The 12,156-nt window shown below is 46.1% G+C and overlaps 1 protein-coding gene across 5 annotated transcripts in view; it reads left to right on the plus strand.

Annotated features, from left to right (window-relative positions):
- Window positions 1–12,156, plus strand: part of RNF216 (ring finger protein 216) — a 76,919-nt gene that overhangs the window by 23,677 nt on the left and 41,086 nt on the right. For all 5 annotated transcript variants that reach the window (XM_088174282.1, XM_088174284.1, XM_014870687.2 and 2 more), the window contains 7 exons: window positions 68–232; window positions 1,224–1,338; window positions 1,619–1,758; window positions 2,690–2,740; window positions 3,709–3,846; window positions 4,995–5,143; window positions 5,591–5,669. In XM_088174282.1, the coding sequence (XP_088030408.1) occupies window positions 68–232; window positions 1,224–1,338; window positions 1,619–1,758; window positions 2,690–2,740; window positions 3,709–3,846; window positions 4,995–5,143; window positions 5,591–5,669 (837 nt within the window). The remainder of the gene's footprint in view (window positions 1–67; window positions 233–1,223; window positions 1,339–1,618; window positions 1,759–2,689; window positions 2,741–3,708; window positions 3,847–4,994; window positions 5,144–5,590; window positions 5,670–12,156) is intronic.

A 12,156-nucleotide genomic window follows, 5' to 3' on the forward strand; every position in this document is an offset into this window, starting at 1 on the left:
CTGATCACTGAGAGAGCCATCTGTGTGTATTTATAGCAGCCTTTTAATCTTTTTCATTTTTCCTTAGGTGCCTAAAGTGGACTACTTTGACTTTTCCAAACTTGCCCCCCTTGACCAGCGGTGCTTTATTCAGGCAGCTGATCTCCTCATGGCAGACTTCAAAATGCTGAGCAGCCAGGACATCAAGTGGGCACTGCACGAGCTCAAGGGACACTATGCAATCACACGAAAGGTGCTCCAGTTCAAATCTGTTTTCTTTACTGGGCTCATCTCCCATGTCTGCAGAGAGCACTGTGATAGCTTTGGCCTTACTGTACCAGCTGCTGTGTGGTTATGGGTTTTATAATAATCTTCCTTTCCTTTAAAGAAGTTTTAATCCATTTAGTAGAGATTTTCAAAATTTATTGGCCAGACAAAAATGCTGCAGGAAGTTTTTACTTTCCCTAATAGGAGAGCTGGGAAACATGAGCTGGCTCATGGTGGGTGATGCATTAAACTGGGAAGTGTTCCTGTATGTCGCCACTGAAGTGCAGTGTAATTGCCAATAAAACCCTGACATTTAGTTAAATCTTAAAACATTTAACTGCTGCTGCTGGTTAACTGGCTGCATGGAATTAAGAAGCAGCCTGAGTATCACTGTCCTGTTTTGTCTTATTATGACTCGTGGCATGAGTCCTGTATTCCTTATGAAAGAGTTTCACTGTCATGGACCTGCAAAGACACTTGTTTGAGGTCTCAGCAAACTGAATATCAGTGTGGGTTCAAGTTTTTGACTTAGGTCTGCTCCTCTGGTATGCCCTTGCTTGAGCTTCTTTCTCTAGTGTTCCAGGATTTAACTAGAACAAAACTTCTTGTCTGTTTGCTTGACTGTTTGAGCACTGAGTATTTGAACTTCACCTTTTTAAACAGTGAGCCAAACCCAGTAATAAAAAAAGAAGCCAAACCAGCTCTGTTCAATACGTCTGGTTCCCACTCTGATATTAGCAGCTGAGCTGTTACGAAGTATCATTCGCCTGCTTTGTTTTTATGGAATAATTACTTTGAGTGCATAAAGCAACAAGGTGAGCAGGGGAAAGATGTCTATTTGCCTCTCTTTGGAGTGTTTGGCTTTCCAGTTTTGGATCAGTCCTATGCCCATGTTTGTACTGTGTTTCAGCTTGAATTAAGTGCTCCTGCTTTCTTCCAGGCACAGGATTTAAGATTTTTTTGTTGTTGTTTTCTAGGCCTTTTCAGATGCTATCAAAAAGTGGCAGGAGCTGTCTCCCGAAACCAGTGGGAAACGAAAAAGGAGGAAAGAAATGAATCAATATTCATATATAGACTTCAAATTTGAGCAAGGTAAATGCCAAGCTCTGTGTATTGTGCTCTCTGCATCATTATTGTAAGCAGAACTGGCTTGCAGCAGAAAGCAACTCTTGAAAGGGGATGTGGTCCCAAAAGAGCTGAGTTTCTGTCACTGGTGTCTGTTTTGGAGATGCTCTTCATTAGCACCTCTGCTTGGTAAAGTGCTGTGTGAGCTGCTGAACGTCTGCAGCTGGTGGTGTATGGAGGAAGAAGGATTTAAGCTTTGTTCTGTCTGCTCCATCCCTTTTTTATTGAGCTTTTAACTCTGCTTCAGGGGATGTGAAAATTGAGAAGCGCATGTTCTTCCTGGAGAACAAGAGACGGCACTGGAGGACCTATGACAAGCTCTCCCTGCTCCCACCAGTGCTACTGGAGCAGGAATTCTATGAGCAGAAAGTGAAAGAGATGGCAGAGGTGAGTGATAGGAGCTGCTTTGATCATGTACAAATCTTCAACAACTGTCAGAGTTTTGGCCCTAAACATGAAAAATCTGTCTCTTGCAAAAATTCAAACACTGAACCAAATATTGAATAACTATGTTTTCCCCTTCCCTACCTGTTAGCACATATGTCTCTTCCCAAGTAACTCAATTTTAAAGGAAAGAAGCCAAGCACAGAATTTAATATTTACTTAAATATGCAGCTGCTGCTTGTGCAAACACCGTTCTGCAGGGGCTTTTTTGCTATGAAGTAGTGAAAACTTCACTAATTAACTCTTTCCTCTAATTGTTAGCAGGCTTCTCTGCTGCTTTAGGGCTTGTAATTGCAGCTGGGTGTTGGTGGTGAGTAATGGCCAGGCCCAAGGCAGTGTGTCCACTCACTCTGCCATCTCCAGGCTGCCAGTCCTGTGGCTCCAGAGCAGTTTGTCCTGTGCTGAGAACTGGGTGTTTTTGGAGCAGAACCTACAACAGCCACTGCTGTGTTGTCTTCCTCTCCTAGGCTGAGGAAAGACTGAACTCACAGCTCTGCACCCACAGTTCTTTCTAAAGTAGCTCCTTAAAGATCCTTGTCTCTTAGGCAGATGGATAAGGTCTCCTTTGAAACAAAAAGCTCATGTTCTCTGGAGGGGCCCATTGGGTGAGATCATCTCTGCCCATGGAAACCTGAACCAGCAGCCCTCCACAACACAGAATTTGCTTCTTTGTTCTTGCTGCCTTTGCTTCTCCCATCTGTTTTAGCTGAATCATAAATAGCTTAATGGATTGGAGGGATGGGCTGAGTGATGTTACAAGCAGACAGTGAGCCTTTTATGGTGGTTTGTGAGTCCTGAGATAATGTAAATGAGTGGTGAGTTTGGAAAATTGCTTTATCTATTCTGTAAATACAAATGCACGTGTCCTTTGCAGCATGCAGACTTCCTCCTGGCTCTGCAGATGAATGAGGAGCAGTATCAGAAGGTCAGTATCTATAATGGTATAAGTTGAGTTCAGCTTACACGCAGACACTGTTTTGCACTTCCTCCATCACAGATTCTTTTAGCTCTGGAATGGAGCTTTTGTGAAGCTGAATTTCCCTGTGCTGCCTTTGCTGAGCTGGCAAAACCTGTGTAATGTGTGTTGGCTGCCTTTTAGGAAAGGTAGACAGGAGCTGAGGCCAGCAAACAGTATTGATGCATGTAATGATCTGTAGTAATTCAGCTTGTATCTTCACTGCTCAGAACAAACAGTGCAACAGAACAGCATCAGGTTTGCTCTTGTTCTTGCCATTACAGCTATATAAAATAGATCCACTGTGGTTGGAGCTTGGCCAGTGGGAAGGCCTTCCTTGTTTGCAAAAATAATTCTTTAAAAACCTGAAAATCAGCCCTTCTGCTTCAGAGAAAATGTAGAGAACAGTTTAGCAGCTGTGCATTACATTTTGGTTTCAATGCTCATTTCCTTTTCAAACTTTGGAAAAGTGGGCTATACTTACATTTTAGCAGTGGCAAACTTCTCCACCCCTGCAGTTAAGAGGCCAAGACAGGATCTGCCCAGGCAGATGGTAAATGTTCCTTTAGAGAGTAACAGATCTGAATCTTGGTTTTCCCCATAAGAGTGGTGTGTACCCTCAAGCTGCTTCCTTGTGACTGCAGCCTCCCAAACCCAAGATGCTTCTCTCCCTGTGAGCTAAAAATTAATAATCTCCGCATGTTCTGTAGCTTTTTGGAACCTGTCAAGCAGAACATGTAGATACACAGTGGCTTAAAACTGAGTTTCTGGTTGCACTTAGGGAATCTGGACCACCAAATAGGATGTCTAATGGAATGGTGTATATCTGTAGCTGTTTTTTAGGATTAATGCTGGCAGTTTTTTCTGGCTTGCAGTTGTGTGTGTGTGTGTTGCTATGGTTGTTGATGTTTTGATGTGGATTCCTCTGGTGGCTGCAGGATGGGCAGATGATCGAGTGCCGCTGCTGCTATGGGGAGTTTGCCTTTGAAGAGTTGACTCAGTGTGCAGATGGTCACTTGTTCTGCAAGGAGTGCCTAATTAAATATGCTCAGGAGGCAGTTTTTGGCTCTGGGAAGGTAAGAATTTCACAAGTGGACAGAGGGGGAAATGGGTCATTGCTGTTGGGAGATGACATTGCTGTTTGTGTAGTGTTGTTGCTTAAAACAGATGTAACTGCACTTCCTGGGAAATCCAAGTCAGTCTCGCCATCAAGTGAAGCCAACAACTTCACAATGTGATCTTTGCACAGGATTTCAGGGTTACTAACTCTTTTTTTTTTTTTTTTCCCTCTATGCTTAGCAATTTGATTATTAAGAAAACTGTCTACAATGTTTATAGTAAAACAACAACTTGTTTGGCTTTTATTTTCTACTAAATAAACCAGTGGTTTCTGCACAGAGAACACTTAGGTTTGACTTGGTCTGTCTCCTACCTAAGAGTGTTTGACCTTCATAATATCACTGTCATCCCAACTTAATTGGGGGGGTTGGTTCCTCTATACTACTAACCTTCTTAGTCTCTGATTTAGCTAATAATTATCCTGGTACTTAGCTGAGCTATAAACAAGTCATTAACCTGATCTGAAGTGTGTCTGCTCTTTTGCCTCAAGATATGATGCTCAAACTGTGGGTTGCTGTTGTACTCTGGGATCTATTTCATGTTAATGTATAAACTGGCAGCTGTATTTTATGTGACTTTATTGATAAGAACAAGCATATAAGTGCTGGTTCTCAGCAGAGACTGAACAATAATAATGGCCTGATATATTGTCACAGTGGACTTGGAGTGAATTGTGATCCTAGCTGCCCAGTGTTTTTTGAGGCCTGATTTGTTTAATTAGGCTTGTTCTTTCCATAGTAAACCCATTATCTGGCAGTCGTCTTAGGTAGATTTAGATGAGGTATTGGGGGAAAAAAATTGTTATGGGGCACTGGCACAGGTTGCCCAGAGAAGTTGCAGATGCCCCATCCCTAGAAGTGTTCAAGGCTAAGTTGGGTAGGGCTTGCTCCAAGCTGGGATAGTGGAAGCTGTCCCTGCCCATGGCAGGGGTTTAGAACTGGATGATTTTTGAAGTCTCAAAATCCAAGGGATTCTGAGATCTGCTGACTTTAGCTCTTACTCTGGCTGAGCAAGGCTCTGCACTGACTTGCTTGGAAATGTTCTCCATCCTAAGTTGCTTTTTGTTAATGTCGTACTGAACCTGAGGTTTTTTTCCCAACCCCAGTCAGAGCTCAGCTGCATGGAAGGCAGTTGCACGTGTTCCTTCCCCACCAGTGAGCTGGAGAAAGTGCTTCCAGAGAACATCCTCTGCAAATACTACGAGCGGAAGGCTGAGGAGGAGGTGGCTGCTGCCTGTGCAGATGAGCTCGTCAGGTGAGTGTCCCACAGAGAATGCTGCACTTACTGCTGTGGAAAATTGTTCCCTGAAACCCCACGTTTGTGCTGACTCTGAGATAGGTAGCTTTTAAAGAGCTGGATTATAAATTCAGACTTCTGCCTTCCCAGGTCTGTTTTTATTCTGCTTTTGACTAGGAGCAGATTAAAATTCAATAGATTTGTCTCCCCCAAGACTTGCTTGCCAGCTCTGTGCTGATCCACTAAATTACATGGTCAAAAGCAGTGCTGAGCATATAATATTTTGATTGCAAACGGGGAAGTGATTGAAGAAATATGAGCAAAAAAGGCAACAGTCAGCACATCCTGGCAACAGGCATTGGGTTGGCAGCCTTAGCAACTTCCATGCAGCTATTTGACTAAATCAGCTTTCTGCAAAGCTATGTTTGGCACTCTGCATTAATGGTATCTTGTTTTGGGCTTCAGGTGTCCCTTCTGTAACTTCCCAGCTCTCCTGGACAGTGATGTGAAGAGGTTCAGCTGCCCCAATCCCCGCTGCAGAAAGGTAATTGGGGATTACTTCACATTTGGTCTCTTCTGGAGTGTTGGGCAGGAGAGCTTGGGAGGACACCTCACCCTTCCTAGTAGCAGCATCTCATGTGACTGCATAGGGCAGCAGGCCAAGGGTTTGCTGGATCCTGCTGATCTTCTTTGAAATTGGGTGCCTGGACAGGTGAATTTCAGGGCACTGTTGATAAAAGAGAGCAGGAGTTCTGTCTTCTCGTGGGAGATGTTGGCTACAAAAGCCTACAGGTGTCAGAGGTTGCTGTCTTGCATATACTGAAATGTTCTGGTTGAACATGGAACTGGGTGTTTTTTAAGTCAAAACCAAATTCTAATCTTTTATCTAATAAAACTTTTGGAGAATGAGCTGGAACAGCCTTATATGCTATGTTTGAGTGAATTGGTATCTGCATTTTTTTATGGGATAGCTGGAATACAGATTCAGTTGAAAGTGACAAAAAAACATGTTGGAAGAGCTGGCTGAAATGTCAGCCACTCGAGGCAGATCTTTGTGCTCTCCCCAGTTGCTAATGGTCATAACAGGAGAATCATCAGGCCAAGGAGGGGGATGGAATGGGGAAAACTTGCTGCTTCTGCACCATCAGTTCTGGGGAGAAACAGAAGCACAGAAATATTTCCCAGTCTTGTGAACACATGCAGGATCCTGCTTCCATCTGGTGCCAGCAAGGCAGGGCAGGATCAGTGCTTGGTAGGAAGCTACAAGGCCTCTTGAATCACTGTAGCCACAACAGTGAATTCTCATGAGATCTGAGATTCCTGCTAATCACTGAAATTCCTCCTGAGGGCATTAACCTTACACTTGTAGCTGCCAGAGCTTTGGGTTCTCTCATTGATGTGGTATCACCTTTTGCCTGTATTGAGAAGTTAATAGAAGGTTAAATTTGGTTGTCTGGAGAAGTTGAAGCTGCCAGCACTGAACTCTGCAGTGTGAAAATTGAACTTATTTCGAGGCAGAAAGCTGTTGATGAATTATGCACAATTCCATTTTAGATCCTGATCTCCACATAGGTTTTGTTAACATCTACCCTTCCCAATGGGGAAGGGAATGTAGTGTCGATGGATTGTCCCAGTACTGGAGCAAGGAGACTTGCTAGGCACTAGGTGGCAATGTTGATTCACGCTTAAATCTCAGGTTTTTTCTAACTGTTTTTGCAAAAGCCGAGTTGTTTTCAAAATGTACATATGTCAGCACTACAGAACAGAATTTGGGCTTGAAAAGCATGAACCCTTCAATGGGCAAATTGAATTGAAGTTGCTTTTTCTCTAAAATGTGTAATGCTGCAGAGTAGCTGTGATAAGAGGGATCAGTGCTGAGATGTTCCTTTCCTACTACTTTGCTGTTTCGTTTCCTTCCTAGTATACTGCCTGTTCCCCCCCTTCCTGGGGTTACAACATTCCAGTGGGCTGGATTTCTAGTTTCCTGGACAGCTTGTGTTGATTCATTAGCTGAAAATCTGCTGAGTAGCTTTGTGCTCTTCTTAGAAGTCTTTAACGACTTTAGGATTTGAAGTCGAGGGTGAGGAATTTGGATAGCAGGATGTGGTGTCTCACAGCATCAGCTGCAGTGGTTCTTCATATTCCTGCTATCTCCTCTCTCTCCAGAATGAAGGATTTCAGTTAATGCTCTTGCTTGCAGGAAATGGTTGCCTTAAGGGAGGAAAGGGCTAATCTAGGGAACTCCACAGAGGTTGGAGAGGATGCATTGGCTTTGCTAGCAGTACCTCTGGCAGACTTGGTGGTGGTGATGACTGATCCTGGAAGGAGTCCCTCTCTGCTTGGAAGGACTGCACTCACACAGCTGAACCTAAAGCAAGGGGAAGTGTGGAAAGGGGAAGGTCAAAACGTGTCTCTCCCAAAATCTCAGAGCTCTTTGAGGGTGGGGAGAGGAGGACCAGATGGTGGACTTGTAACCCTGTGCTCCATCACCTGGATCCTTTGTGTGGCTTTGGGAGTTTGTGCTGATACCCTCAGGGTTTCCATTAAATCTTGCAGGGAGGTTCATTCATATTTGAGCCAGCTATGGATACCTTGTGGAACAAGTGATGTGAACCAGCTGGAAGCCTTCACTTTGGCTGTGTGTCTGTATGCTGGGCTCAACAATAAGAGCTCTACACGTACCCAGGTCACTGCTTGTGCATCTCACCTGTAGTTCCAGTTATTTGCACCTTGCAGGGACCAAAACGTGGTTAATTGTAACCTGAGCAGCAGGCGGAGGGAGCTGCCCTGCCTCCTGTGAGTGCCCGGCTGCACCGGGAGCATGCAGATGAGCTGGCACCATCTGCCAGAGCCACTGTGGCTCCAGCTGTGTGGCATCAAGTTTGGCTCCTGGTTAGGTGACCAGGGCTTGAATCTTAATATAACAAACAGCAGGGTGGAGGAAAAACTTAGCCAAGGAAAAGCGTTGTCTGAGCGACCCTGTGGATGCATTCTGAGGGTGTGCAGTCCGAGCTGGTGCTGGGGCAGAGGCAGCTTTCACTCAGAATAAGCTGCTGACTGCACATGGAGCCAGGCTTCCTGGTGACAGGAGGGTTTTCCAGGCTGCTTGTTCAGCCTCCATCTTGGAGAGATCCCTGCATGAAAGCAGTGCTCAAATTTCTCATCTCTAAAGGATGCACATTTCTCCTCCCAGCACTGCACAACTCAACCAGCAACATGTGCCTTTCCTTGTTTTACCACGGTTGCCAGTTTTGGGTTGTTCTGTAGTGCTGGTGAGTGTGAGTGCACTTCTGCATGGTGGGGGAAGTGCTGTTCTCCAGCAGAAAAGGAAGTCCATCCTCTCTGCTCAGCCTCCCTCCTCCCAAGACCCCACAATGTTGAAGACAAGGCTTTTGTTCCCAGCTGCTGCTGCCGTCCCTGGCGCTGTGTTGTGGGAGAGGGAGATGGTTTCCCTTCTTTGCAGTCTCAGCACAAAGCACTGCAGGGCTTTCAGCCAGCAAGAGATGGGGAGCTGAAAGCTGCTGTTGCCATGGAAATAATGCATGCACAGAGCAGTGAGAGTTTGAAACCCCCAGCACTCGTTTCATAGCCAGGCCACATTGCAGGGACTTGCATTTCCAACACTTTTCCTTAAAACTCCTTTTCACAGCATGGAATTTTTATTGCTTTATGGTACCTAGTTGTCTAGCTGAGTGCTGGCTGGATGTAAGAGGTGATGGCATGTGGCTGCATGGTGTAGGATGGCATTGCCCTTGGCCTGGGTAGCTGCCATTCTTGTGCATCCACGGTGGGTTTGGGGACTGCCTTGAGCATTGATGTGCCCTTCTCAGATGGATAAAATCTCTGCTCTTTTGCTTTTCATCTTCAGCTTAGGCTCTCAGGCCACCAGCAGTCCTCACATGTTTTAATTAGCAGCACTGAAACTTGGTGTTTCAGGGCACGCCTTTTTAAGCTGCTCTGTGTCTCAGGATTGATTTGGAGGTGCTGGCTGGGAACAGATGCACCCAGCTGGTTTTAGCCTTAATTTTCTGCTGGAAGTGAGACAGGTTTAAACTTGCACCGAGCTGTGCCTGAACACGGTCACTCTTAGCAGGGCACCAGCACCACTGGTAACGAGTATGAATTGCAGTTTGCATGGCTCTGAGAGGAGTGGTCTTGCTGAAATAAATTACTGTTTGATCAACAAGACCTGAAGTTGCAGAAGGAGGTGAGGGGGATGCTATGATACCCGTGATCTCTGTACCTGGTGCAGCAAGGCACATGCAGCTGCTTGTGGTTCAGAGGTGGGTAACAGGGCCATGATCCGGTTAGGAGTGTTTTATAGAGTGCAGGGGGAAGTGTTTGTGTAATCCAGCACCCAGCAGCAGGGGATGTGTTCAGGATGACACAGCTGTCCAAGGATGTCATCCAACACATACCACAAGGCCCATTACTTCTGTGCTAAAGGCTGGGCCATGCTGCCCAGAGCTGCCCTGCCCAACTCCAGATGTGCTGTGGGTTTAGGTTTATACTCTATCAGGATTTGTAGTTGGCAGGGTGCGTGTGCAACATGGAAAAAAAGATTGTCCTGGTTGGAGAAACTGAGCTTGTCCAGAATGCCTCAGAGTAGGATATACATATGGAGAATTACTTAATTCTCCTTGTTTTGCAACATGTTTTCCCAGCTGTTGAAGTCTGCTGTCTCATTCAGCTTCCTGACAGCAGCGCAAACATTTTGAAAGTCCCGTGGCCCCATCTCATTCTCTGTTCAGACATTCTTATTGCTATTATCCGTTTGTTTTTCCTTGAGCCTGTTTATTTGGATTTGTTTGTTACTTGGATCTTAGCCCCACAGCTTTAGTACAGAGCAGAGTGGAAGGTGGCATTTGCCGTGGCAGACCCCTATCTAATTTCTTCTTGGTGGCAATGACCTCAAGTCCCAGTTCCTGTGTTTAAATTCCCATCTTCCCGTGTCTCTTAAGAAAATTTGTTGGGACAAGGAAGAGAAGGAAATGTGGCGTGGATGACATTGTTATGTGTCATTCATAGAACTACAGAATGGTTTGGGTTGAAAGGACCCTTACAGACCATTCATTTTCACCCCTCCACCATGGGCAGGGACATCTTCCACTAGACCAGGTTGCTTAGGGCTCTATCCAGCCTGGCCTTGAACACTTCCAGAGATAGGGTTTTGGAATGGAGCACTCGTGCCTGTGTCCACTCAGATGTGCAGACCTGTCTCCCACGTGTCCATGTCAGCAGAATTCTCTAAGCCATCTTTCCATGGCTCTGCCATCTTCCTCCTGAGCGCTGCATCCCTGACACCTCCTGTTCCGGAGCTCTCGGCTGCGCCCTTTTTCAACTTGCAGCACACATGGGAACTCTCTGGGTGCTCTCGGTGCCAAAACCACAACAAATGGCGAGTTTCCGTCTGTCAGCTCGGCTCAGCCCGGCTCAGGCTCTCCACGGCTGGGCAGGCGATTTTCATTTTTCTTCCATAAAAGGACACGGCAGCTGCGCTGCAGCGGCGGTGCCGGTGCCGAGCCGCAGGCAGGGCGAGCGCGATGCTATCGGAGCGCGCCTCATTCCCTATCTCCGCAAAGGGATGGGCCAGAGGGAGGGACCAAGGTCGAAGGTGGGGTTGAGGTGATTGTAGGCAGCAGATAACGCCCCAGCAGGTTTTATTGCCAGGTTCTAAAGGGAGATAGATAACAGCAGAGAGCTCGTGGTAGAACAGACCTTTAAAGTACAGTCCCGTGCAGGACGAGCCTGTGTGCTGAGCCACGTGGGCCGTCCTGTCGAGGCAGGGAGGGTTAGAGTTGCCTGGAGAGTGCTGAGAGTTGGGAGATCTCATCCCCAGATTTAGGCTGGGAAAGCTGCTTATCCTGGGAGGAAACTGCACGGGGAACAAGGGATAGCCATATGCCAGGGGTACTCTCTTACACCTTGGTTTTTGCTGTGTGGTTGGATTGGGCAGGAGCAGTTGCAAGACCTGAGTGATGCCAGCAGTAAGTTGGTCCTAAATGCCCCTTTCCTAAGAAGGAGATACAATAATCAGCCTCAAATCACTGCTTGCCATCTTGTCACCCTTTGAGACACATAGGAAAGGACTGTAAAAGCTCTGAGAATACCCCACCTGGAAAGAGGGTAGGAGTGGGCTGGGTTAATTGCTGTCGTGGGGTGGAGAGACTCCATCAGTGGGAGCTCAGGTGCTGCTGCTGCTTTAACAAGGTCAAGTCTATTTATGCAGTGGTATGTGGAAATGCTTCACTTGATAAATGAGTCTGACAGAGGAGGAGAGGGTGAGGCCCAGCCTGGAAATGGACCTGAGGAAAGAGGTCAGATTAAATGGGGTATCTGTCTCTTGCAGGGGAAAAAAAAAAAAAGCTGCTGAAAGCAGGAACTTAAACTAGTCCCTTTAAAAATGGACTGTGTAAGTCAGTGCAATTTTGAGTAACAAAGCTTACTCCTGTGCTTGCTTTCTGCCTTGTACAGCAATATGCAGTCAGTGAAAAGCCAATTGAAAAGGCTGTTCACTGACCAGTGAGTGCCTCTGTGTCAGGTCCATATGAGGCAGCAGTGCTGCCTTCCTTTCATAGCTTTGTCCTTTGCTGGGGAAAGGTTCAGAAGTAATAAGCTGAGTACAACTTCATGTGGAGATGGAAATTTAAGCTTCAGCATCTTGTTTAGCCTTTTGTCCCTGGGCACAGGGAACTTACAACTATTTAGGCAAAGGGAACAGTGAGAGAAGCAGCACACCTATGGTGGTCAGTTCTCGTTTATGATAACTGGATTTGGAGATAAGTGATGGATTCCATGAGGAATTGGATAAGAGCACCCTGAGTGGGTTATGAAAGACTGTTGGCTGCTTTGAATGTGGAGAATTGGTGGAGTGGCCTCATAGCCAAACTCCTGGGGCTGAAAGGACCCTGAAAGCTGTGGTTGTGCTGTGGCTGAGACCTGCTGGCAGCTTTTGCCTTTTCTTCCTCAATCCCTTTGAAAATTAAAAGGACAAGAGGGTTTTCTTCCATCTCATGCGGACAAGAGTGGGA

This window comes from Sturnus vulgaris, chromosome 16, assembly GCF_052056855.1.
Source record: "Sturnus vulgaris isolate bStuVul1 chromosome 16, bStuVul1.hap1, whole genome shotgun sequence".
NCBI classification, from domain to species: Eukaryota; Metazoa; Chordata; class Aves; order Passeriformes; family Sturnidae; genus Sturnus; species Sturnus vulgaris.